This window comes from Brassica napus, chromosome C3 (assembly GCF_020379485.1).
Source record: "Brassica napus cultivar Da-Ae chromosome C3, Da-Ae, whole genome shotgun sequence".
Taxonomy (NCBI): domain Eukaryota; kingdom Viridiplantae; phylum Streptophyta; class Magnoliopsida; order Brassicales; family Brassicaceae; genus Brassica; species Brassica napus.
The window spans coordinates 27,356,167-27,383,180 of NC_063446.1; the positions used below are offsets into that span (position 1 = coordinate 27,356,167).

The window sequence follows — 27,014 nt, forward strand, 5'->3', positions numbered from 1 at the left end:
TTTGAGAGGGGGTGAATTGTAACATCCCGAGTTGTGATATGTGAAAAGGCTTAAGAGAATTGATTTGGCTATCTATGTCACCAAAGTTGACTTACATTTTCCGGAGCACATCCTGAAAGAACGCCAGAGTTAAGCGTGCTTGAGCTGGAGTAGTAGAAGGATGGGTGACCTATCGGGAAGTGATTCGCGATAGTGTGCGAGTGAGGCCAAAGCATGAGAAAAGGTCGGGTGGTGATTGCAGGGTCAGTAAACAATGATTTCGAGCCTTTAGAAAAATTAACGAACCGATCGCTAGAACGGGATGGGCCCACGGGCCGAGAGAGCGGACGTAAGTGACCCATTAGCTGTGGGCGGTCGGGGTATTATAGTTTCCACAATGGCTAGCTCAATCTTCATTACCTAGAATCGTGTGCATACGCATAAGTGAGTGTCAAAACTGTTCCTTCTTACCATCTCGGTCAACTACCAAGTCTGAAAGAACTTTACATATCAGGAATGGCTCGTATAAATCCTAGTTTTTACTTCATAGACCATCTTAAGTTTTACTAATGGGATAGCCTTCAAGTTAAATTAAAGAAATCTGCTCAATAGAAGCAAATTAAAATCATATAGCGAACCTTATTTTGCTCATCATTTATTCAATAGTGAACCAGTAAGAGATCCAAGTACATATCTTTGAACTTGTAAACTACGTTACAAGTGAAGTTTAAAGTGTTCAAAGCGGAATTGGATGGCGGAAGAAAGAGGTAATCATGTCTTTGAGATTTTCAAGGGGTTCAGTGTATCCATCGCCTTCCTTGTAAATCACATCAAAAGTTCGAGAAATGTTGAGGCATCGCATCAAGATCTGTCGTGGTACACACTTTGTCGTCAAGAACTCCTCCATCATTATCTTATAGTTCTCTCTATATATCTTATTAAATTCTTCCACGGTTTCTTCTTTAGTAACATCATGTTGCTTCATATAGCAGTTGACTCCATTTGCCACCTCTCCTCTCTTCATCTCTAACTGCATCGTTCATGTCAATATTTTTATTTTACCGTAATGTTTATTATCCAAGACGGTAAAAAACCAAAGAAATGCGAAAATTCCCTCAATCGTATACCATACCTCGTAGGTGGCTATGTCGTTTTTCAGACGGAACATAATACACAAGGCTTGGAAGATTCTGGGCTTAGAGTTAAACCATTCGTACAGTGGTTTCTCGTCACAATCTTCCATCGCTATAAAGCTGTATGATGCAAAATCATCCATCCCTGCGGTGACCATCCCAACCTCCATATACTCCTCAAAAGTTGGCACATGCCCTTCACGTGCCCAGTTTGATAGCGCTAGGTACGCTCTCCCTATGCTCTTTATCTATGGGTTTCACTCATTTTGAAAATAAAGCTTTACAGTTATATTACATAAAGGTAATTTGTTATAACTTACCAGGGTTGGTCATTCAGGTTTTCGGTTAAGGTCAGTTCGGCTTATTCGGTTTTCAGATTAATCGGGCTGGGGTGTTTAAGATCCGTTTAGGAACCAGACATTTTCGGATCAGATAAATTCAGATAATGATGGGTTGGGTTTTTTATTATTTTTTTAATAATTATTTTTTTATTATATTTTGAATATTCGGAATACTCATTTGGTTCTTGGTTTAGTTTTGATTTTTAGGTTTAGAAAAGTAGAAACCGTTCAGATTTCTATTAATTTTGGTCCGGTTTCATTTTTGTTTTTTGTTAGGTTTTCGGGTTTTGTGTTTCTGATAATATGCCTTACCCACGACTATAAATTATAGTAAAAACTAATGTTAGAAATTATGAATTTATGCAGTGAATTTGCGATAGAATAGGAGTTACTATTTTGCCAAAATAATTACTGATGATATTTATTATTATAATATTAATATATACTACAAAATAATAAAAATATTAAGATAAAATTAAAATTTATTATTATAATTAACTAAAGATATTCAAATATATGCATATAAGACTCCCATATTTATATATATATATAAATTTATGTAGATAACTTTTTTATTTCCATAAAACTAAAAGTTAAAATTTTAGGAATAATTTTGATTAACTAACTAAAATGAAATAAGAAAGTTTTTAAAATGAAATCTTTGGCAAACAAGTAGATAAATATATTAAATTATTAAAAATGTGGAGAAATGAATAGGAACCCATTTAAAAAAAAACTCAAATCGTGATTTTTTTTATGTTGATTTAACGTTTGATTTATCTCTTTTACGAAACTTATAACTTAAAATTGTAACTCAACTATATATTACTAGGTGACTCACCCGCACCTATGTGCGGATATAAACTTTTTTAATGAACCAAAATGTAATAATTTTGGGTAATTTTTTAGTTTTAGTTGTATTTGTTTATGTATTTTCATGTTATTTTAATTAAACTTTTATTTATAAATTATTTAATTGCTGTGTTATAATTTCTGTGCAATATATTCAACTTGGCCATAATATTTATTTCAAAAATCTAGTGTAAAAATTGATCTTAAATTGTTAATTATTTTGGATTCAAATTTTACCAATTTTTCTCGAACTTTTTAACCAAACATTCACTAGTAAAAATCTATTGCATAGCTACGGTAGTGCCACTCCAAAACCGTGGCTGTATAAAAAACGCCATGGTTTCGCTACGGACTAGCCACGATTTCAAATTAGCCACGGTAAAACTAAGTAGCTACGACAACAGCCACTAAGATTTTTGTGACTAGGGGCTTTTATAAAATAGCCACAATGTTGCCATGAACTTTTCGTGGCTATTTGAAACCCTAATCCCTAAACATATTTTTAAACTCTAAACCCTAAACCTAAACATTAAGACTCAAGTATTTTCATAATAAAACTTCATTATTAAATTAAACCTCAAATTTTAATCATTTTTTCTATCTCAAATATTTAAGCTCCATTTAAAATCCTAATCTTAATTCTTAAACTATACATTCTTTAATCCTATGTTTTAAAAACAAATTCTAATTATAACATTTTAAACTTAAACTCTAAATCTTAAATATAAAACTATAAACTTAACATTTCAAAACTTTTTGGCAAACCATATATCATATAAACTCAAATCCTATATCATACTTCAAACCCTAAATCTCAAACTCAAACCTTACATACAACGATAAACTCTTACATTTAATCTTAACATTTAAATTTAAGCCTTAACATTTAAACTCAAATCCTATTTCTCAAACTACAAATTCTATTTTAAAATATAATATTAAATCATTAAACAATATATCTTATATTTAACCATCATTCCCTATACATTTTCTAAACATTAAACGCTAGCCATTTTTTTATAAAATAAATTATCAAAGTATATGAAGAATTATACACTGTTTTTAAAAGTATAAACTTTTTTATAAAAAAATTATACACATTAATAAAAACTAAACAACAATAGAAATGGACAACATAAATAAAACACACAGATTTTTTTATTTCTTTATTTTTTTCTTTTCTCCTTACCTCTCTTTTCTCAACCAATAAGAAGGAGTTGCGTGGATTGATAATTTTAACCATTAGATTAAAATTATGAAGGGTCCAGATTAAAATCCTTTTGTGTTTCTTTCTTCTTCTTTTTTCTCTTTTCCGCTCTCCTTCGCCTGATCATTCTTCTTTCATTCTATCTCTATCTCTTTCTCTGTAACGATCGACTCATGTATTCACCTCCTCACCATCACCACCGGTCGACCTCTCTTTGTCTTCCTCTTCTCTGGCTTCACTTTCACTATTTCTAGTTGATATGTTTTGTTTTGTTTATAGATCTGAGAAGGAGCAGTGATGAACCTTCAAGGAGAACGTGGGTGACGGAGACGACGGTGTGACGTTAAAATTCTTCATTGATCAATGCAAATCTGACCCTTCACTTCTCTCGACTCCTTCCGCGAGTATCTCAAGAGGTACCAAATCCTCTCTCTCCTCGTTTACTTCGATCTAATTGTCTTTTTATATGCTTTAATTTGTATCTGTGGTAGTTGTGATTCATAAAGTATTTATCTTTGTTCTTGACCCTCTTTGTGTTTTTAGATGCCAAAAAGCTGAGTTCTTGGTTAATGTTTCATTTGTTCTTGACTCTCTTTGCGTTTATTGGCACAAGGTGAATCTGACGATGAAGGGAAGGAGAAGTGGTGGTGTGGGAAGATGATGAAACGGAAAAGAGAAGTGGTGGTGTGACAGTGCAGCGCCTCCGGTGAAGCGTAGTGCGGCGGTAGTGTATTTGTATGTATATACGTATTTATGTATATATATATAACAATAATGTGTATTTTTTGTTTTAGTATTAATTAATAAAAATTATTTGTTTTTTTTTATTTCTGTTTATTTTTTTATTTTTTATTTTTAGTATAGCCACGCCAATAGCTGTTATTATCGTGACTAAACGTGGTTACTAGCCACGTTTAGCCACGGTTGTTTTTTAGCAACGAAGCTATAGCCACGAAGCTATAGCCACGGTAAATTTCTGATCTAAAAACGTGGCTTTTTTCTTTATAGCCACGAATTATCGCTGTATAACCACGGTACTGTAGTGGCTATGCGATGCATTTTTACTAGTGATTACTTTTAGTTGCTATGTTTCCTCTTCTTCAATTTTGACTTTTATAATTGTAGGATTAGTAAAAGTTGAAAGATATGAGTTTTAAAAATTATCTCATCATCAATCAAAACCATCTTTATAGAAACAGCTTTTTTAAGATATTTTTTCCAAAAACGTCATAATGTTTATTTTGATTTTAGATGCATATATCTAAAGAAAAACGAAATTTTTGGATGGAAGTCATAGAAATTGTTTTCCTACCAAGGAAAAAAATATTTTTTTTATGAATAAGAAATATTTTACGTGAATGAATAATTGACTGATATTTTGTATTGATGTCGATAGTTTAATAGTTTAGATATATGAGAATCGGTTGCTTATTTATGATTTTTGAAGCATTTAAATAGTATTAGGATTAAGACTTTATGATGTACAAAAATTGCATAAAATTGTGTGGATATTTTTATAGAAATAAACAATTGTATAATTATCAAAAAGGTATAATCACATATTTTCCTTTTTATTAAGAAAGAATATATTTGAAATATATTATAAGTATGCATTTTAATAGTAAAAATATTGCATTTTCCATAAAAATATGGTTTTATTAATAAAAAATAAAATAAAAACGAAAATATTTCTAGATATTGTCTTTTATATGAAATTCCTTTTTGATAACAATTTAGTTATAAAAGGAATGTATTGATAAAAAGAACATAAAAATAAAATATTAATAACGAAAGTTATAATAATAAACTCAATTAGTAATAAACCATCATAATATGCTTTTATTAATAAAAATGAAAGTAAAATAGAAATATTTATAGATATGGCCTTTTATATGAAATTCTTTTTTGATAAAAATTTGGTTATAATAGGAATGTATTAATAGAAACAAAATAAAAATAAAATATTAATAATGGTAAATATGTAATCAAATTTAATTCATTAAGAGTATCGATGTAACAAACCACCGTGAGAGTTAACGTGAGCGCGCCACATAGGAAAGTCACTTCTCAAATAATAGTATAGAGATAGCTTAAACCTAACTTTAAAAATTCAAAACAAATTCATTATCAGTAACAATTTTGAGTTATATGCATAACTCACACTACATCATGCAACTCATGTTACCAGTCGAAGGTAGTTTACTCAAGACCTTACCTTTCAAACCCATTTTTATTTTATGTGCTTACACTATTGAGGGATAAGAGATGAATATGTTTTAGATATATTTAGGAGATAATGATGTGTGATATCGTAGTAGTTATCTCCTAAATACCGACACCTATTTACCGACATCTACGTATCACACATCATTATCTCCTAAATATATCTAAAACAAATTCATCCTTATCCCTCAATATCCACTACATTCGTAATAAGGTTGAAAGTTATATATTCTAAATTGGGGTTTGCCATAATTAATTTTCAAGTCAAATAATAGATTTTATAAAATTTATAGGGGTCAGCAGACCCCTTGCCATCGAATTGCCTCCCCGCGCCCTGCTTGTGTATAATTTTCTTTATCAGTTACCTCATCTATCGTGTGTTGTACACTAGCTGATCTTCCTCGGGGCTTCATCTCTCTTTCGATCTCTCCTAAAGTTTCCAATAAAGTTTGGGCGACTATTCTCAAATAGCCTTGTAATTCTTCAATGGCACCAAGATCCCACCTGCCCACCATGTATATTTCTTGTTAAACGAATTTACAATCAAAGACAAAGTGACTTCAAACTAAAGTTGGCAAAATACAATTCTACGAACAAATAGGATATGTAGATGCATCACTATACCTTTGCAAAAAATCAATGAGACTTTTAACTTCAGGAAAAGTTCCATACGCGTCACATGTGTCATCCAAAATAACCACGACTATGATAATTTTAGTCATTATAATTCTCCCAAGTGAATACCGTGGCTCGAAATATGGTCCTAAAGCAGGGAAATGCGTCTCCACAATTCTATCCCTCACGTAAGGAAGCTTGGAGGGCACATCTAGGTTATTCCACCACCTGCAAAGAAAAAAAAAACAAAATAAAGCTTTTAAATATATCAGGAACGGATAGAAAGTATTATCCCTCAACTTTGCTTAAGCATCTTAATTCTTTAATATCTTATATCAGTCTTGAAAATTTCATTTATAAATATTATATTATTTAACTAAGTGAAAACTTCAAATTGTTGAAAACTGACTTACAGTTTTCTTATATGAAAGCTTTTTGGATGAATTTTTCAACTAAATTAGATACTCATTTAATGACAATAATAATTTACAAAATCATGTGAGATAATGATGGAAATGTTCTTATAACTTAATAAAACTTCTAGCTTAATTCTAGGCACCTGCTTCTAAGTTAGACCTTATTAAGTCTACATATATATACGTTGATACCTTCTTATAACTTAATAAAACTTCTAGCTTAATTCTAGGCACCTGCTTCTAAGTTAGACCTTACTAAGTCTACATATATATACGTTGATACCTAAAAAGTTTACAAGACCAGCTAATTCATTAAATTGACATATTCTTGAATCTAGCAAATCCTTATAATTATGATATGGATTTATATGCTCCGGTTGGTTTTGAGACCAAACCGCAACGTTGTTTTTCACAGACAAGAAAAGAGTAGGGTGCCGTACTTGGTGAGAGTTTTGATCTCTTGGATGTAAATCAGTCGGCAATAGTTGAAGCTTAGCTTTGCAAACCTAAGAAGCACCTCGTCATGACCTTCTTCATGGTCGTAGAAAGAAACATATTCTCTTGCGGCCAGTATTTCCATGTTATGACATCGAGGTCTATACAAGGCGTTGCGAATATATGTGGAAAGATGGGGAGAAAGAGTACTCATTTCTTGGGATGCAAAACACTCCAACTGGTTCCTAGTGAAACTCATGGCTTCCTCCAATATATCTTCAGAGGGTGTACCGAGATGTGCTGCTTGGTACAGCTGTAGCATTCCTCTAACATCTCCGGCTAGACTCTCCTTGAACCTCCCATCTTCACCTTTGAATCTTTCGAAGTTATCTATAATGAAACACATATAGCTATCAGCATATTTTGTGTATATATGTGATTAAGTTGAGGAAAATGATGTTCTTACCGCAAGGCATCTTGTGACCGTATAGTCTAAATACCTCAAACATGATTGAGATGGTTTCCAAGTCATCTTCCTTGGCTATTATGTCATTCAATTTCCGAAAACCTTGATCTAGAATCTCTTCGATTTCCTTGTCGAAGTAATGTGAGATGCCGAGGCAGATAAGCAAATGAATTATACGAATCTTCTCCTTGTCGCCACTGTGAGAAGACATGAGTCTGTCTCTCACGTTTAGCTTCATCACAGATTCAATCTCTTTTGCTAGTCCATCAGATTCCTACAAGTTAAGGGCATCATTAGTGGTGAAATTAAGACTCTTAAAAATTACAAAAGTTGATACTGAATGTATAATTATGTTTTCAATAGAACAAACCCTTAAAAGATTACCATGTGGCAATAGATTTCTCAAAATTTTGCAAGAATTTCTTTATTGAAAGCCTATCTCTTATTTTATAAATTTTTATTACTAGAAACTCCTCTAAAAACGCCTCTAGAGATCACAAATGCTAATGCCTTAAGAGCATGATTATTGAGAGGTTCTTATGACGATGTTCTTATCGGAATATAAGAACCGGTCTCTTAACTTTTAACTAAAAAAGCAAAAAAACTTCTCTTAAAATTTTTATTGACAATAATCATGCTCTAAGATACAAGAATTAGCTGATCAAGAATCATCTTCTCTACAACATGACACGTGGATGGGTCAGATGTATTCTTACGGATTGGTCAACGGAGAAGGAGAGGAAGTAATCTCCCCAAAAAGAGGGAGAAAACTGAGTCAGAGGACGACTACTCTCCAGATCATCATCACTAGCACTCTTAGTAGCCCTCACACAGAACAAGTGTTTCTTCTGCCTTCGAAAAAAACTTTTTTTTTGAAGCAAACATTGAGGAACAAGAGAGAGATTGGTCTTTAGGCAGATTGGAACTTTGCAAGCGTGATGGGGACTACTGAGACCGAAACTCATTCTTGATGCTTCCATATTTCGTGACAGACAAAAAGGGATATGCAATATCAAAGGTACTCAGTTCTTCTGTTTTGATGTGCTTTCACTGGTATGTCTTCTGTCGAACTAGGGAATCTGAAACATTATATAGCAGTAAAGTAAACTAGAGATCAGAAAAGCTTTCAAAAAATACATGAAAAGGTATTTTAAAATCTTGTAAAATGTATTATAAAAACTAATGTTGTTATAAATCAATTGGTGGATGTCCATAACGGGTCTGGTCCATAACCGGCTCATACATTTAGAGAGAGAGACGGCCCAACCCTAGAGAGACGGTCCAACCCTAGAGAGAGAGAGGCGGCCGCGAGACTTGGAGAGGAGAGAGAGGCGGCTACAACTTGCCTATTTCCTAATTTGTTTATGTTTATGATTTGTAATCTTTCCTATTATTGTATTTCCATTTATCTCTCTTGTAACCCCTATATAAAGGGAACACTTATTCATTAATAATATACAGAAACTTACAGTTCTAAATCCTTAAGTTTACAACACGTTATCAGCATGATAATCTCTAACACCCTGAGCCTAAACCAAATCGCTAAAACCCTAAAACCCTAAATGAAAAGGAATATGCCTTGGAACTTCGAAGAGACCGTTCTCCCAAACCGTGAGGACCCAGAAAACGATCAAGATATTAAATCGAAGCCCTGGCCGAGACGAATCAGTCAGTGCAAACCGCTTGTCGGTCTGACCACCGACGCGCCCTCACGCACAGATACAGTGCGTGCCGATTTGCTTTGGAACCCTAATCCGAACCCGACGATACCGACGAACCCTAATCCGTTCGCGACTTCGTTCCATCTCGCGTCCAAGACAGCTCGTGTCCAGCTCGCATCCCAACCAGCTCGCGTCCCGATCGTGTCTAAGCTCGAGGTTCATTCTTGGTGGTCCGGTTTCTACAAACAACTAAATTAAAGGTATTTTGAATTCTAAGAACATAATGAATCAAATTTGGTTGATTGTAAGGGATGAAACCCTAAAATATAATCTCTAAGATGAAAGTCATAGGATAATATATCAATCCATAAGCGAGTAAATCGAAGCTCTATAAGTTCGATCCCCAAACCCTAAAAATCGAGATTGATCCATTGATCAATTAAAATCAGAACATTAAAGGTTTTGATTCTCAAATCAAATCCCTTTGACCTAAGATCAAATTTTCGAAATCCCTAAACCCTAATTCGAAAACTATTGATTAATTAAAACTGATTGATTGATTGAGATTGAATTTGATCATCCTGAAATTGAAATTGCTTGTTAATAAAATCGAAACCCTAAAACCCTAATTCTGAAAATCGATTTTAATTGTTTGAAATGAACATTGATTGGTTGATTTGATCACCTAGAATTATTGTTAGGATTGTTCAAACTCGAATCTGATTGTTTGACTTGTTTAAACTAAAACCCTAATGACGTAGTTTAGATTATTTTAAAATCGAAATTTGAAACTACATATTAGGTTAAACTATTCTAGACTTGATCATACTCGTGGCCGTGTGGCTTTGTTGCATTCATACCATAACTTAATCACATTAATTGATTGCAATTACACTTAGAACTTATTCTAGGAATGGTGTTGAATTGAATCAAATAGCCGTGTGGCTTGATCTTTGCTTGGCCGATAGGTTTGCTTGTTTTGATTGCATCATGAACTGATAGAAACAAATCATGTTAGGATTGCAATTACACGACAAACTAAATGCATAAAAATGAACTAGTTTGCATCCATGGCCGTGCGGCTTGCTCATTGGCCGTGAGGCATAGATCTTGGCTGTGAAGGCTTGTTTGAACATAAAACGCTAATCGTTTAAACATTAAAAACTATTCCTAAAAGATCTAAAAATATTAATCTATAACTTCAGATGTCGAAAATCAACAACCTTGATTTCGCTGCCCTAAATCTATCTGGAGACAATTACCTTCAGTGGGCGCTCGATGCTAAGATCATCCTGAAATCCAAGAGACTCGGTGAGTGTATCACCGAGAACAATAATGCCAATGAAAAGGATCGTTATAGAGCCATCTTGATCATTCGTCGTCATCTAGCTGAGAGTCTCAAGGACCAATACCTAACCATTGAGAATCCGCTATATCTTTGGAATGAATTGAAATCGAAATATGATCACCAGAGAACGGTGATCTTACCAAAAGCTCGGTTTGATTGGACGAATCTGAGGATCCAAGACTATAAGTCTATGGACGAATATAACTCTGCACTGTTTAAGATTGTTTCTAAAATGAAACTGTGTGGTGAAAGTATTACGAAACAGGATATGCTTGAGAAAACCTTTTCCACTTTCCATGCAAGCAATGTGCTGTTACAATAACAGTACCGAGAGAAAGGTTTCAAAACCTATGCTAATCTTATTTCTTGTCTCTTGCTCGTTGAGCAGAACAATGAATTACTAATGAGAAACAGTCAGATGAGACCACTTGGATCAGTTCCACTACATGATGCAAACGCTACAGAGGACAATAAAGAGTCTAACCACGTCCAAGGAAACGGCCAGCATGGTTGTGGTCGAGACAAATCGAACGGACGTGGCGGCGGTCGAAGATCCTTTGGCCGCGGGCGAGGAAATGGTCGAGACCATGGACGGGACCGTGGCTCATTTGGACGAGGCCATGGTCGTGGCCGTGGATCTTCTTTCAAACCCCAACACTCGACTAAATCAGAGAAATACGTGTGCCATAGATGTGGAATGAGCAATAATTGGGCTAAGACTTGTAGGACCCCCAAGCATTTAGTTGACCTCTATCAAGAGAGATTGAAAGGGAATAATCCTGAAGCCCATATGTCTAACCAAGATGATGAAAACGACTTCAATCATGAGAAGGACGATCTTATGGATTATGAAACTTCAGATTGTCTAAAAAAAAACTGAAGATTGATTTCGACATTTGTAATCTAAATTATATGTTCTTTGTTTTGATGTTTTTCATTTCTATGTTTTTCATTTCTATGAATTTGTTTTATTAAAACTTAATAAAAGGAATGAATGAATTTTTTGAAAACGCCAATATGATTTGCGGGTGGTACACATTAAGGGCTATGACCAGATATGTATAAGGGCAAGCATTTAGATGCTTTATATTCACGCAGAAAAACTCATTGAGATTATATAGAGATATAAGAATGAATGGTTTCCATATTAAAACAATGGGCGAAGGAAACAAAGAGTTCCTTCAGATATATGTATAAAATCGCCCAAGGCCATAATGAGTCCTAAAAAACTATACATGCATTCTCTATTGATCTAGACTATGCCAAGATCAGTATGATAGAGGCAATAGTCATGGTAACCAGAATGGTTTACCCACGAAATTATACACTTTATGGTATGACCGGATTGACCATCCTGGTCCAAAACATGATGCGAAATTGATATTGGAAAGGGTACAAAGAGTTATCCCATAGAATCTCACGTGTGTAGCATGTACACAAGGGAAACTCATTATGACATGATGTCCCAAAGCACTTAAAGATTATAGTATGTCCATGAGGGGGCATGAGGACAAATCCGCACATGTCCATACTATATATAGTTTGGCTGAATCCTTTTATAAATCTGTATTGGCCATTACCCATAGGTCCAAACTCTCAGTCCAAGGCTTGGGGACACACAAATTTACATGCATCTTAACTAATAAGCATCAAACCATTAAGTGAGCATAGATATTCCCATCTCAAATTTATTACGGGTCATAAGCCAGACATATAACATCATGAGATATTTAGATAAGCCACCACAAATATATGTGCCGTCTAATATGGATCCTTAGAAGATGATGAGGATGGAGATATATGTTGGATATGAATCTCCCACAAATAATGAAGTACCTTGAGCCAAATATGGGTGATCTATTTAGTGGCCAAGAACACGGATTGCAAAGTTTAATGGATCCGACTATCCAACATTAGGGGGAGAAAATAATAAGCTGGTAAGAGAAACATAATGGCATTGACCATCATTGTCTTGGCAAGATCCTCGGACTAAATAATGTGAAATAGACGTCCAAAGATTATACATTTACAAAGCTAGCTAATCAAATGCCAGACACATTTGTTGACCCAAAAAAGAATGACTAAGTCATATATAAACCAGCTTGTAAAACACCAACTAAATTGATGTCCAAGAGAGACACAGTCAAGTTGCTACAGAGTCTATACAAGATAGACCAATAAGTTCCAAAAGATAAGAATCCTCGAAAACAAAAGAGAAAGGTGCATAGAATGATAAAACAAATCTGAGGTCAAGGAAACCATCCCAGACATAGGGATAAGGCCGGCCGGCTCTAAGGTACATGTACCAAACAATGTAGCTTGGGACGCCAAGCTGCAAAGTATTAAAAGTCCTGATAATAATAAATCTCAATCGATTATATCATGTCTGGAACATAATGGAACACAATAAGGAATGTCGACATAAGATGATACAAGGTAGCACTTGAATTTATGAATATAAGCGAGGATCATGAACCCACGTCAATATAAGAGTGCGCACTCGTATAACAGATTGAATGAAAACGTGGGGTTCAATAGTTTAAAGAAGAAAGGCGTATTTGGCCATATGATTAAGACGCCATATGATGTTAAAGCCAGTTGATATAAATGGGTCTTGTGAGGAATAAAAATCGTGAGATATAAAGCTAATGTTGCACAAGGATTCTCACAAAGACCAGTAATAGATTATGAGGAGATATACTCCCATGTGGTGGATGCAAATACTTTTAGGATTTCTCATAAGTCTGGCTATATAAGAGAGAAAATTAGGTTTGCAGCAAACTGATGTAGTGACTGCATATTTATACGGTCCACTGGATAATGAAAGTACTAGAGGGTATTGAGCTGAATGTACAGCAAGTTCTCGAGAACAATATTGATAATCATCGAAATATATGATCAGAATATCCTAGGAACCTCTGGATACAATTTCCTAAACGGTTGAATACCTTAAAAAAGAATTCGAGATGAAAGATCTCGGGAAAACAAAATTCTGTTTGAGATTACAACTTAAGTACATAAATGATGGGATCCTTGTGCATCAGATGACATACACTGAAAAGGTACTCAAGAGATTCAATATGGTTGATTGTCATTCTCTGACCAGTCCCATGGTCGTGAGGTCTCTCGGCCTGGACACTGACCCATTCCGTCCCAAGATGGACGATGAAGATGACTTAAGTCCCGAAATGCCATATCTCAGTGCCATAGGAGCTTTAATGTACTTGGCAACTCACACACGGCCTGATATAAGCTTTGTCGTGAACCTACTATCTAGGTTTAGCTCCTGTCCGACCCATAGGCATTGGAATGAGATCAAACATGTTCTTCATTACCTGCAAGAAACGAAAGATTTGGGTCTATATTATACTAACCATAACAAAGATGGTTTAGTTGGCTTTGCTGATGCTGGTTATTTATCAGATCCACATCAAGCTCGATCACAGACAGGATATGTCTTTACACATGGAGGTACGGCCATATCATGGCGTTCCATGAAACAAACCATCGCGGCCACTTCATCTAATCACTCGGAAATCTTGTCCATACATGAGGCCAGCCGCGAGTGTGTTTGGTTGAGGTTGATGACCCAACACGTCCGAGCTGATTGGGGGATGGCCGAGTGCAAAAAGCCAACCGTGATGTATGAGGACAATGTTGCGTGCATTGCTCAGCTCAAGGACGGTTACATAAAAGGTGATAGGACGAAGCACATATTGCCTAAGTTCTTCTTTACTCACGAGATTCAGAAAGCCGGTGAGGTCCAGGTCGTCCAAGTACGATCCAGTGACAATTCAGCTGACCTATTCACCAAGGCACTTCCTACCTGCACGTTCAGGAAGCTCACGCATCAGATTGGGATGCGTAGGCTGAAGGACCTTCACTGAGGTTCACATCAGGGGGAGTAGTACGTGTTGTACTCTTTTTCCTTCATCATGGTTTTGTCCCACTGGGTTTTCCTGATAAGGTTTTAATGAGGCAACATTAAGCGTATTACAATCTATGTATGGTTATGACATCCAAGGGGAAGTGTTATAAATCAATTGGTGGATGTCCATTAACGACCCAATCCATAACCAACCCATACACTTAGAGAGAGAGACGGCCAACCCTAGAGAGAGAGAGGCGGCCGCGAGACTTGAAAAAGAGAGACAGGCGACTACAACTTGCCTATTTCCTAATTCGTTTATATTTATGATTTGTAATATTTCCTATTATTGTATTTCTATTTATCTCTCTTGTAATCTTTATATAAATAGAACACTTATTCATTAATAATATACAGAAAGTTACGGTTCTAAATCCTTAAGTTTACTAGAAATATTACTTTTTTCCAAAAGAGAAAGTAATGCTACATCGAAGTCACCGATCGATGAGACACATTAACAATAATTTCCGGAAAGAGACGAATATATTCGATTACGGTTTCGATACACATGGTATCTGGGAAAAATGTCAGACTATCGTTTCACGTAAACCCACGGGAGCATGCATGTTCTATATATTTCTCTCTCCGTTTCTTAATGATAGATTTTTTTTAAAAAAAATTTGTTTCAAAAAGATGTATTTTTTTGTGTTTTCTATGATAAAATTGTAAACTTCAAAAAAATTAATTGACTTTATTAAATTACTATTGGTTAAAAGTTATTGAAAATTGCAGAAAACAATATATTTATTAAGGTAGTTTAATGTGTTTTCTTAATATATGTGAAAATACTAAAAAGTCTATCATTTAGGAACGGAGGGAGTATTTGTGAAACATTATAATTTTTTTTTGTAACCACGTGTCATCAGCAGGATGATTCTTAGAATTATTAGAGAAATAGGTTGATCATCTAATTATATAATAAGCTTTTTATTAAATTAACCATAAATTCATTATTAATGTCATTTATTATTTCTTTAAATAAAGATTACGGAATTACCTAATGTGGATAAAATATATATGAAAATTAATGATTTTGAATAATAAAGATCTCATAAAAAATAATGTATCTTCTATCAAATTTGATTAATTTTAAACTATTAAAATAATTTTAAAAAAAATCACAATAACCATATTATAAAAATTTAGATTTTTCTGTATATGTTATATTTTGAATTTTAAAAAATGACTATAAATTACTAAAACTGTTAAAAGTCTCACATTCAAATTTTGATATCTATGGTATAAAATTTTTGTTATGACAAAATACAAATGATTACAAAATCATATAAGTAAAAGTCTAATTTAATTAATCATTAAGATTTAAAATATATATGTATATATATCATTCTAAATTAAACTATAAACCATATTTAATAAATAAATATTTTAGTTTCAAAATTTACTTTGAATAATTTTTTTGATAAAAGTTTTAAACGAACATTGATAAATTTTTGTAAATTATCAATTACTAAAATTATTAATCCCATAGTGAAAATTTTGTTATCAATAATTTAAAGTTTTTGCTATTAAAGATACACATGATCAAAAGAACATACGAGTAGAAAGCATCATTTAATAGACATTAATATTAAAAATATACTATGTATGTTAATATCATTTAAATTTAATTACATATCCTATCAAAGTTTTTTTAAAAATTGTTTGGATTAATAAAATTGATTTATACGTTCGCACCAATTTAATTATATATGTAATAGATACTGACTTTTAATTATTCAATATATATTTATTATTTCATAATATGTAAGAACATATAATACATAATATAATTTATATATATAATGTTTATTCCGCGCAAGGCGCGGATCTTAATCTAGTCATAGGTTAATTGCTTAACGTTTTCACTTAATTAGTTAATTTTAGGGTTTGTATACTTTAGAAGTGGGACGTTTATTAAAAGTAAATAACATTTTTTAAAATATAATATACTACGAGTTAAAAGAAGAAATTGAAAATTTAAAATAACAAGACGAGAGATCGAACTCAAGAGATTTCCTGCAGAGACTCAATTGTTTCTACATGCAATGTAGCTAGCCAGAGCCACTAGAGGAGCCGCCTTATCAGAATCAAACCCTATAAGCTGTTCCTCTGCTTCTCTGCTCAATTTCTCCGCAAGTTCCCTCGATTTCTCCAAACCAATCAGCCTCGGATACGTCACTTTTCCGGTGATAACGTCTTGTCCGGCGTTCTTACCCAATTCCTCGGAAGATTTCGTCACGTCAAGAATATCATCAACCACTTGAAACAAAAGGCCAATGCATCTGGCATACTTTCTAAGCTTGTCGATCTCTTCCTGTGTGCCACCTCCCATTATGGCTCCTATAACCGTCGCTGCCTCCAACAAAGCCGCTGTTTTGTCGAGGTGAATGAACTCTAGGCGGTCCAATCCGACGTCGTCCGGATTCAACCCTTGGCTTCGTAGGTCAACCACTTGCCCAGCCACTAGCCCTTTTGTCCCAATGGCCATTGCAAGCTGAATCACAGCATGGATCATCCTCTCAGGGGTGATCAACCCACTCGACATGACGGTCATATGCTCAAACGCCAAAGAAAGGGGTGCATCACCTGCCAAAACCGCCATAGCTTCTCCAAATACCTTGTTGAGCAAAAAAAAAGGTTTAATGAATGATTCAACTCTGGTTAGCATTTCTCTGAGCCTTCATATGTTTTAACAACATACCTTGTGTTGGGCTCATGGGAGTTTTTTTTTTGGGAGGGGGAGCTTGAAACATTTTTTAAGAATTTTAGTAACATTTTTTTCATAATTTTGAAATCTATGCGTATGTAAAAATTCTTCAAAATTTTTATCCGGCTATGGTTGGTCTTCGGCCAAATACCCCCGGTCAAATTAAAAGAAAACATACCTTGTGGTTTGTAGGCTTGCCTCTGCGGAGGTCCACATTGTCCATGCATGGAAGGTCGTCATGGATAAGAGAGCTCGTGTGGATCATCTCGACCGCGCAAGCGGCTGACATGGCAGTGGCCTCGTCGCCACCCACAAGCTCACATGCAGCAATGCAGAGCAGAGATCTTGTTGGGTCCCTCCTAGATGGAGAGAACCAAGTGGGCATAAGACATAATAATTATCATGACTCTTTGTATTGTAGAATCACAATAATAGAGTTTAGAGAGAGAGACAAAAGAGAAAGAAGAGAGAAGGAGGAAAAAACTCGTCAGGCTATTTCAAGACTGGTTTTGGAGGATCAAACGTAACTTGATCGGGCTGATATTTTGTGGGAAGCTTCTTCAGTCAATGGGTTAGAGATTCAGCGAAGGGATTTGGATTTCAACGGTTGAATCTTCTGTTATCTGGTTTTTAGTGAAGCTGGTCGTCACAGTTCTTCAGCGGGACAGTCTTGGGTGTTTGTAAATCCGACGGTGAGATCTTCTCTTCTTGAGCTGAAATTTAGCATAGATATTGTCGACCTGTTTATCTTGGATTTTTACGGTTGGATTAGTCTCTGGATGCCGGAATCCTTGTGAGCTGAGGTTGTTTGGTTGCTGCCGGTTTTGAAGCTTTGTGTTGCTCTCTTGTTGTTGTTGTTGCTTGAGTTGGTGATAGCTCTTTGTAGCTAGACTCTCTGTTCTGTTCAGGCTGTTGAACAAGGAGGACGTGGTTGTACTCATACTATTTATATAGTGGATTTTTGAGTGGACTACGGTCCCGTGGTTTTTCCTTCTCACATCGAAGAGGTTTTCCACGTAAAAATTGTGTGTCTCATTTACGTTTTTCTGCACATCACATCCCGCCATCGTCAAAGTATTTTCTTCACAGGTTCACACAAAGTCAGGAGAACACGACCATTAGTATTTCCTCTGCGCCGTGTGACTTTCCCCAACAGAGTGGTATCAGAGCTTCTGGTTTTAGAGCTTTGGTTTCTGATAACTTTGGGTTATTATTTGCTTGTGTGAAAGATGGAAAATATGAGCAGGATGATAAGCTTGAATGGTGCTAACTATCATCTATGGAAGGGCAAGATGGAGGATTTGCTCTTTGTTAAGGAATTCCATGTTCCAGTCTTCGAGGAGCAGAAACCTGAGAAGAAGACGGATGAAGAGTGGAAGCTGCAGCATCGCCAAGTGTGTGGGTTGATAAGGCAGTGGGTAGATGATAATGTGTTGCATCATATTGAGACTGAGACGGATGCTCGTTCTTTGTGGAAGAAGCTGGAGCAGTTATATGCTAGAAAGACCGGAAACAACAAGATGTACATGATCAAGAAGTTGATTGAGCTGAGGTATCAGAAGGGGACTCCGATGACGGATCACTTGAATGCGTTTCAGGGATTGCTCAACAAGTTATCTGATATGGGCATCAAGTTTGATGATGAGATTCACGGTCTGTGGCTTCTCGGTACTTTACCGGACTCTTGGGAGGTTTTCAGGATGTCTCTTTGTAACTCCGCGTCGGAAGGTGTTATTTCGATGGATTCAGTGAAGAACAGTGTTCTTAATGAGGAAGCAAGAAGGCAGTCGAATGCTAGCAGTTCGCGTTCAGATGTCTTTGTTACTGAGTCAAGGGGGAGAAGTACAAGTAGAGATCCCAAGAGAGACAAGAACAGGAGCAGGAGCAAGTCTAATAGATTTGCAAATATGGAGTGTTATTTCTGTCATAAGAAAGGGCACATGAAGAAGGATTGTTAGAAGTTGAAAAACAAGCAGCAAGGAAATCAAGAAGAAAAGGTGGATCGGGTGACTCTCACCGAAGATCAGTTTCTCATTCTTCTTGAGAGTGATGCCATTAATGTCGCATGCCAGGACACCAGTTGGGTGATTGACAGTGGAGCTACTACTCATGCTACATCACATCGGGATTTGTTTTCTACATATACTACAGGTAATTATGGTTCTATGAAGATGGGGAATGATGCGATGGCTCAGGTTGCTAGCATTGGTGATGTTTGCTTGGAGACTAGTTTTGGTACTAAGCTGGTGCTTAAGGATGTTAAGCATGTTCCTGATATTAGGATGAATCTGATATCGACGGGAAGACTTGATGATGAGGGTTATTTCAGTTTGCACGGTGGTGGTAAATGGAAGCTCTCTCGCGGTTCTTTGATTGTGGCTCGAGGTGAGAAGTCTTCATCTTTCTATTGGATGCAGGCTAAGGTCTCCAAAGATGTTGTTAATGCGGTGGAGAATGATAATGCCATGGAGTTATGGCATAAGAGACTCGGTCACATGAGTGAGAAGGGAATGGCTGTGTTGTCTAAGAATGAAGTGATTCCAGGAATCTCTGGTTTGCACCTACAGAAGTGTTCGCATTGCTTTGCGGGAAAACAACACAGAGTATCTTTCAAGTCTTCCGCACTTTCTAGGAAACCCGAGGTACTGGATTTGGTACACTCAGATGTGTGTGGTCCAATGAAGACAAGATCTCTTGGCGGCGCATCATATTTTGTAACTTTCATTGATGATCATTCAAGAAAGTTGTGGGTATTTCCTATGAGGACGAAGGATCAGGTGCTGGGATATTTCAAGCATTTTGTGGCATTGGTTGAGAGACAAACGGGGAAGAAGCTGAAGTGTGTCCGCAGCGATAATGGTGGAGAGTATCTTGGACCATTTGATGCTTATTGCAAAGAGCATGGAATAAGGCATCAGTACACGCCGCCTTATACTCCACAGTTGAATGGGTTGGCTGAAAGGATGAACAGGACGATTGTCGAGAGGATGAGATGTTTGATCTCACAGTCAGGCTTATCGATGACTTTCTGGGCATAAGCTTTGAACACGGTGGTTCATGTGCTGAATTTGTCACCAAGTGCTCCATTGGATGGTGATGTTCCAGAGAGGGTTTGGACTGGTAAGGATGTTTCTCACAGTCACTTGAGGGTCTTTGGGTGTAAGGCATTTGTTCATATTCCCAAGGTTGATAGATCGAAGCTTGAGATGAAGTCGCGGCAGTGTGTGTTCGTCGGTTATGGTCAGGATGAGTTCGGGTACAGATTTTATGATCCCGTTGAGAAGAAGCTCATAAGGAGCAGAGATGTTGTGTTTATGGAAGATCAAACGATTAAGGACATTGACAAGTCCAAAAAGCCAACTCAGATTTTTGAGGGTTTGATCGATACAGAGGCTACTCCTTCTACATCGGTTCACGGTGAGGTTGAGGTTCAGGTTCAGGATAATACACCCAGTGCAGATGCTCCCGCACATGAAGATGGTAGTGGTGATCATGGTGACGATCATGGTGAGACACCAGCTGCTGAGAACCAACCTACTATTATTAGAAGATCCGAGAGAGGTCTTAAACCGTCGACAAGGTATGATCCTAGTGAGTATGTATTACTTACTGATGGGGGAGAGCCTGAAAGCTATGATGAAGCTTTGGAGGATGAACACAAGGATATGTGGTTTGGAGCCATGGATGAGGAGATGGATTCTTTTGAGGAGAACCATACTTTTGAGTTGGTGGAATTGCCTAAGAGCAAGAAGGCTCTGCTTAATAAGTGGGTGTACAGAATTAAGCATGAGGATGACAATTTGCCACCTCGACACAAGGCTAGATTGGTTGTGAAAGGCTACAGCCAAAAGAAGGGAATTGATTATGATGAAATCTTTTCTCTTGTTGTGAAGTGTCATCCATTCGGGTTGTACTTGGATTGGCAGCGAGCCTTGATCTAGAGGTTGAGCAAATGGATGTGAAGACTGCTTTCCTTCATGGTGATTTGGAGGAAGAGATCTACATGGAACAACCAGAAGGCTATGTGAAAAAGGGCAAAGAAAATTTGGTTTGCCGCTTGAAGAAAAGCCTTTATGGATTAAAGCAAGCACCAAGGCAGTGGTACATGAAGTTCAAGTCTGTTATGGGGGAGCATGGTTATGCAGAGACTGATTCAGACCATTGTGCATTTGTGAAGGTGTTCGGCGAGGATGATTTTATCATCTTGTTGCTGTATGTCGATGATATGTTGATTGTGGGCATGAACATGGACATAATTAAGGAGCTGAAAGAGCAGCTAAGTATGTCCTTTGCCATGAAAGATATGGGTCCAGCTAAACAGATTCTCGGTATGAGAATTATTCGAGATAGAGGTGAGAAGCTGATTCACTTATCTCAGGAGAAGTACATTGAAAAAGTACTTAAGCGGTTTCACATGGACAAGTCTAAAGTGTTGAGTACTCCTCTTGCTCCACACTTAAGACTGAGCAGTCAACAAAGTCCGAAGACATATATATGCGGAGAAGGAAGATATGGCGAAGGTTCCATATGCTTCTGCAGTGGGTAGTTTGATGTATGCCATGGTCTGTACAAGACCGGATTTAGCCTACGCCGTTGGAATTGTAAGCAGGTTTCTCTCCAATCTGGGAAAAGAACATTGGAATGCTGTGAAGTGGATTTTGAGATATCTCCGAGGGACTTCTGATTTGAAGATTACATTTGGAGGTAAGAAGCTATTGCTTGTCAGTTATACTGATTCTGACATGTCGGGAGATGCTGATTCTAGCAAATCTACTTCGGGTTACTTGGTAACATTTGCGGGTGGAGCTGTGGCATGGCAGTCAAGGTTGCAAAAGTGTGTTGCACTATATACCACTGAGGCAGAGTTCATTGCTGCAGTTGAAGCTTGTAAAGAGCTGTTGTGGATGAAGAACTTCTGTGAAGAGATCGGTTTCAAGCAAGAAAAGTATGTGTTGCTTTGTGATAGTCAAAGCGCTATTTGTCTCGGGAAGAATTCTACATTTCATTCGAAGTCAAAACACATTCAGAGAAGGTATCATTGGATACGTGATGTGGTTGCTTCTAAGGAAGTGGAACTTGAAAAAGTTCATACGGATGATAATGGAGCTGATATGATGACGAAGTCATTACCGAGGGGGAAGCTTGAGGTATGCCAAGAGATAGCCGGAATGGCTGTTTCTTCCATCTAGTCGGAGGGGGAGTTTGTTGGGTCCCTCCTAGATGGAGAGAACCAAGTGGGCATGAGACATAATAATTCTCATGACCCTTTGCACTGTAGAATCACAATAATAGAGTTTAGAGAGAGAGACAAAAGAGAGAAAGAAGAGAGAAGGAGGAGAAAACTCGTCAGGCTATTTCAAGACTGGTTTTGGAGGATCAAACGTAACTTGATCGGACTGATATTTTGTGGGAAGCTTCTTCAGTCAGTGGGTTAAAGATTCACCGAAGGGATTTGGATTTCAACGGTTGAATCTTCTTTTGTCTGGGATTTAGTGAAGCTGGTCGTCACAGTTCTTCAGCGGGACAGTCTTGGGTGTTTGGTAAATCCGACGGTGAGATCTTCTCTTCTTGAGCTGAAATTTTGCAGAGGTATTGTCGACCTGTTTATCTTGGATTTTTATGGTTGGATTAGTCTCTGGATGCCGGAATCCTTGTGAGATGAGGTTGTTTGGTTGCTGCCGGTTTTGAAGATTTGTGTTGCTCTCTTGTTGTTGTTGTTGCTTGAGTTGGTGATAGCTCTTTGTAGCTAGACTCTCTGTTCTGTTCAGGCTGTTGAACAGGGAGGACGTGGTTGTACTCATACCATTTATATAGTGGATTTTTGAGTGGACTACGGTCCCGTGGTTTTTCCTTCTCACATCGAGGAGGTTTTTCACGTAAAAATTGTGTGTCTCATTTACGTTTTTCTGCATATCACATCCCGCCATCGTCAAAGTATTTTCTTCACAGGTTCACACAAGGTCAGGAGAACACGACCATTAGTATTTCCGCTGCGCCGTGTGACTTTCCCCAACAGATCTCACACGTTTTCCGCTAGCTAGCAGTGAGTACCGCACCGCCTCTTGGATCGTGAGAGGTTTCAAAAGCGGTAAGGAAACGTCGAGAGCCGCGTTTACAGATTCGGCTTTACCGATCATATACGACTTGAAGTCAAAGGTGGAGCTGTGATCATTGCGTTTCCTTTCTGGTGGAATCATGTCTCCGCTTCGTGAGGTGAGACCAGATGAGAGAGACAAAACGGTGCGTTTTGGGAGACTCTTGCAGAGGATATGGAGTTGTATCGTCTTCCTTTGGATTGGATGAAGAGGACGGAGAAGCTGAGATTCACAGTGTTCATGGCTGATCCACCTTCTCCAGTATAATTTTATAATTGGGTTGCCCATAGAGAGCATATGAAGCTCTTAATAGGTTTCTTGGACTTCAAAGCAACGAAGTTCAACGTCTTTTTTTTGTTCAACTGAAGATTTCATTAAGCATAGAACTAAGCGTTTACCCCAGTGGGCCCATTACAAGACGAGAAAGAAGAGGAACGGAGACAGCGTTTAGCAAGCTCATCCGCTTCTCTATTTTGTGATCGAGGCAAGAACGAGAAGGAGATTGAGCCAAATATAGAAGAGATTTGATGGATGTCGCAGAGGATCCCATAAATTTCTTTATCCTGCATCTTGGTGTTGATAGCTCTAATGAGCGTTAGTGAGTCAGGAGTAGATTTTGAGATTGGGAATCTCAAGCTCTGCTGCCATGACGAGGGTTGATCTAATTGCTAGGGCTTCAGCCATCAAGGGGGATGAGACAGAGTGTTGGATTTCCGATCCTTGAGTCGCGATTGATCCGTTGTTCTCCCTGAAGATCCACGCTAAGCCGGCCCTCTTTGATGCCGCATCCCAAGAGGCGTCCATTGTGCAAGTGATCGCGCTGTTGTCGCTAAGGTTTCGAGACGTTGCCCTCCCGCCGCTGCTCCCCTCTGGAGCATTTACTGGCGTCTTTGGTAAGTTCCTTGGCTTTTGTGCTTGGTTCCACTCTCTCGCAAGCCTAATACCTCCTGTTACGACTTCCTCAGGCAGCATGTTCCTGTCTTCGAAGAGGAGTTTGTTTCGAGCTGTCCATATGGACCAGAGGATCCAGGGGAGGATTGGGTTCTGAACTCCAGTCGGTGGGAGGCATAGGGCTCCTCTGAACTTGACCATCATCGATGTTATTGTGTCCTCCGCAGTTGTGGGAATCACTTGTCTTAAAGGTACAGCTTCCCAAACCTTTCTTGCAAAGGAACAGTTGAAGAAAATATGCATTGATGTCTTTGTTTCCTTACATCTTGGGCAAGTGAGATCTGATGTAATGCTCTATTCTGCAGGTTCTCGCCAGTTGGGAGTGCTTTTTGGATGGTGGACCAAAGGAATACTTTGAGCTTAGGGGAGAAAAACCCAGACCATATGTCTTTTACCCAGCGGAATTCTTGGTTCTCCTGTTGTAGCGTTTGTTGATGTTTGAGTGCTGAAGCTGTAGAGTACCCTTACTTGGTGGAGTACACTCCTGATTGCAAAGGTTGCCAAACAAAAATATCTTCTGCTCCTTTGGTGCTTGGTCTTATGGTTTGAATCTGTGACGCCAGCGACGGTAAGATTTCCTCTAGCCTTCGTCGATTCCATTTGAGGTCTGATGTGAGGAGGTCTGAAACCCGCAAGTCTAATACTTCTCAGTGCAAGGGCCGATTGGTTTCACATTCTTTTCCAAGGAGATCCAGGAGTCTTGCCATACCTTTGTAAACATACCATTTCCAATAGCCTTCCCCAGGTGTGGCTTTAGGAGTTCTAGGCCGTGGAGAATGCTACGCCACCCATGAGAGCATACTGTAGGTACCGATACTTCTAGGATGCTTTTGTTATGACAATATTTCCCAAGTAAGATCTTAGCAAGTAGGCAGTTAGGAACTGTGAGGATTCTCCATGCTAGTTTTGCCAATAGGGCTTGGTTGAACAGTTGGATGTCTCGTAGGCCTAGTCCTCCTTCAGCCTTTGGTTTTGTTAGAGTATCCCAAGAAACCCAATACATTTTCCTTTTCCCATCAGGTCCGTCCCACCAGAATCTTGTTAATGCAGATTGTATTCTTTTTCATAATGAGACTGGTAGTAAGAAGCACGACATAGAGTGGTTGGGGATAGGCGTGAGTACTGACTTTAACATTGTGAGCTTTCCGGCTTTTGACAGGAACCTCGTAGTCCAGCTCAATGATTTCTGTCTGATTCTATCTACCACTGATGTGAAGAGATCTTTCTTTTTTCTCCCAAAATGCTCAGGTAAGCCTAAGTATTTACCTAGCTCACCCTCTTTGTTGATGTTCGAAATAGCCTTCGCCGCTCCTTTCATCTCTGCTGGTGTTTTTGATGAGAAAGTGATGGCTGATTTATTACAGTTTATTTTCTGTCCAGACACTTCCTCATACTCCGAGAGTATCTTGACTAGATTGGTGCAGCATTCGGCCGAGGCATTGCAGAAGAACATGGTATCATCCGCAAAGAGCAGATGATTCACGCGTGGGCAGCCTCTTGCGACTCTTACACCTTCAAGTTCGCCTGTGGTGGCTGCGTTTTTGCACAGACCCGACAACACCTCTCCGCAGAGGATGAATATGTAGGGGGAGAGGGGATCTCCTTGCCTGATTCCCCGGTAAGGTTTAACTGATCCATATACTGCATCATTTATAAGGTAGCTATAGGAGATTGTTGTGATGCACTGCATGATCCACTGAATCCAAATGTCATGAAAACCCATACGTTTCAAAACCTTAGCTATAAACTCCCACTCTATCCGATCATATGCCTTTGACATGTCAATCTTAACTGCCATAGGACACCATTTTTCTGCTTGAGAGGTTTTTAGGTAATGGAGAACTTCATGTGTGATTAGCACATTATCAGATATAGCTCGTCCTTGGACGAAAGCTGACTGGTTCTTGGAAATGATGTCGCACAGCACTGGCTGAAGTCTCCTTGTTAGGACCTTAGAGATGATTTTGTAGTATACATTGCACAAGGCAATGGGCCTATAGTCCTCCACCCTTGTTGCATCCAGAGTCTTAGGGATTAGCCGTACATGTGTCTCGTTAAGTGTTGTGGCTAAAAACCATGTTGTGAAGAAATGTTGTATTTCTGTTACTATTGCAGAGCCTATCACTTCCCAGTTCGCTTGGAAGAAACTAGCTGAGAACCCATCTGGACCAGGTGCCTTGTCGGCATGGATCGCAAAGGTCGCCTCTTTGATTTCCTTTGCTGATGGTATCTTAATCAAACTCTCATTCATCTGTGGTGTTATGCATGGCTTAATTGCTTTCTCCACCGTTTGTGTACTGTCAATAGTAGTGGAGGTGAAAATCTTTTCGTAGAATTTGCAAATAACCTCAGAGATTTGTGATTCTTCATAGTCTGGTAAGCCATCCTCATCCTCCAGGACCGAGAAGCGATTCCTTGCCTTTCTTCCTTTTGTAACCGCATGGAAATAGCATGTGTTTGCATCTCCCAAGGAGAGCCAAAATTGGTGACTCCTCTGTTTCCAGAACTCTTCCTCTGCTTTGTAGGCTACGAGGAGTTTTGAATTTAGCTCATTGATTTTTTCTTCATTAAGGGACTGGCTGCTCATTGCTAGATCAAGTTGCTCCCTAATGTCTTCAATTTCCTTCTTGCTGTTTTCATGGTGTTTCTTGCTCCAC

The 27,014-nt window shown here is 37.8% G+C and overlaps 3 protein-coding genes and 1 long non-coding RNA gene across 4 annotated transcripts; 1 reads left to right on the plus strand and 3 right to left on the minus strand.

The window, feature by feature from the left end:
* Positions 1-268: 268 nt before the first annotated feature.
* On the minus strand, positions 269-9,000 carry LOC106387077 (terpenoid synthase 30). The gene is made up of 7 exons (XM_013826889.3): positions 8,384-9,000; positions 7,668-7,941; positions 7,207-7,591; positions 6,360-6,578; positions 6,101-6,239; positions 1,112-1,360; positions 269-1,009 (listed from the first exon to the last, which is right to left on the minus strand). Exons 1-7 carry the CDS (start codon positions 8,645-8,647, stop codon positions 716-718), a joined length of 1,824 nt encoding a protein of 607 aa, XP_013682343.1. The 5' UTR covers positions 8,648-9,000; the 3' UTR covers positions 269-715.
* LOC106387078 lies at positions 2,066-4,339 on the plus strand. Its single transcript, XR_001277655.3, has 2 exons — positions 2,066-3,928; positions 4,126-4,339. It is a non-coding gene; the product is annotated as an uncharacterized LOC106387078 (long non-coding RNA).
* A 7,496-nt stretch (positions 9,001-16,496) lies between the features above and the next one.
* Positions 16,497-17,696, minus strand: LOC106385166 (putative geranylgeranyl pyrophosphate synthase 8, chloroplastic). The gene is made up of 2 exons (XM_022699526.2): positions 17,490-17,696; positions 16,497-17,221 (listed from the first exon to the last, which is right to left on the minus strand). The coding sequence occupies exons 1-2, from the start codon at positions 17,694-17,696 to the stop codon at positions 16,631-16,633; spliced, it is 798 nt and encodes a 265-aa protein (XP_022555247.1). The 3' UTR covers positions 16,497-16,630.
* A 6,313-nt stretch (positions 17,697-24,009) lies between these two features.
* Positions 24,010-24,600, minus strand: LOC106383565. The gene has a single exon (XM_013823645.1). The coding sequence runs from the start codon at positions 24,598-24,600 to the stop codon at positions 24,010-24,012; it is 591 nt and encodes a 196-aa protein (XP_013679099.1).
* Positions 24,601-27,014: the final 2,414 nt, after the last annotated feature.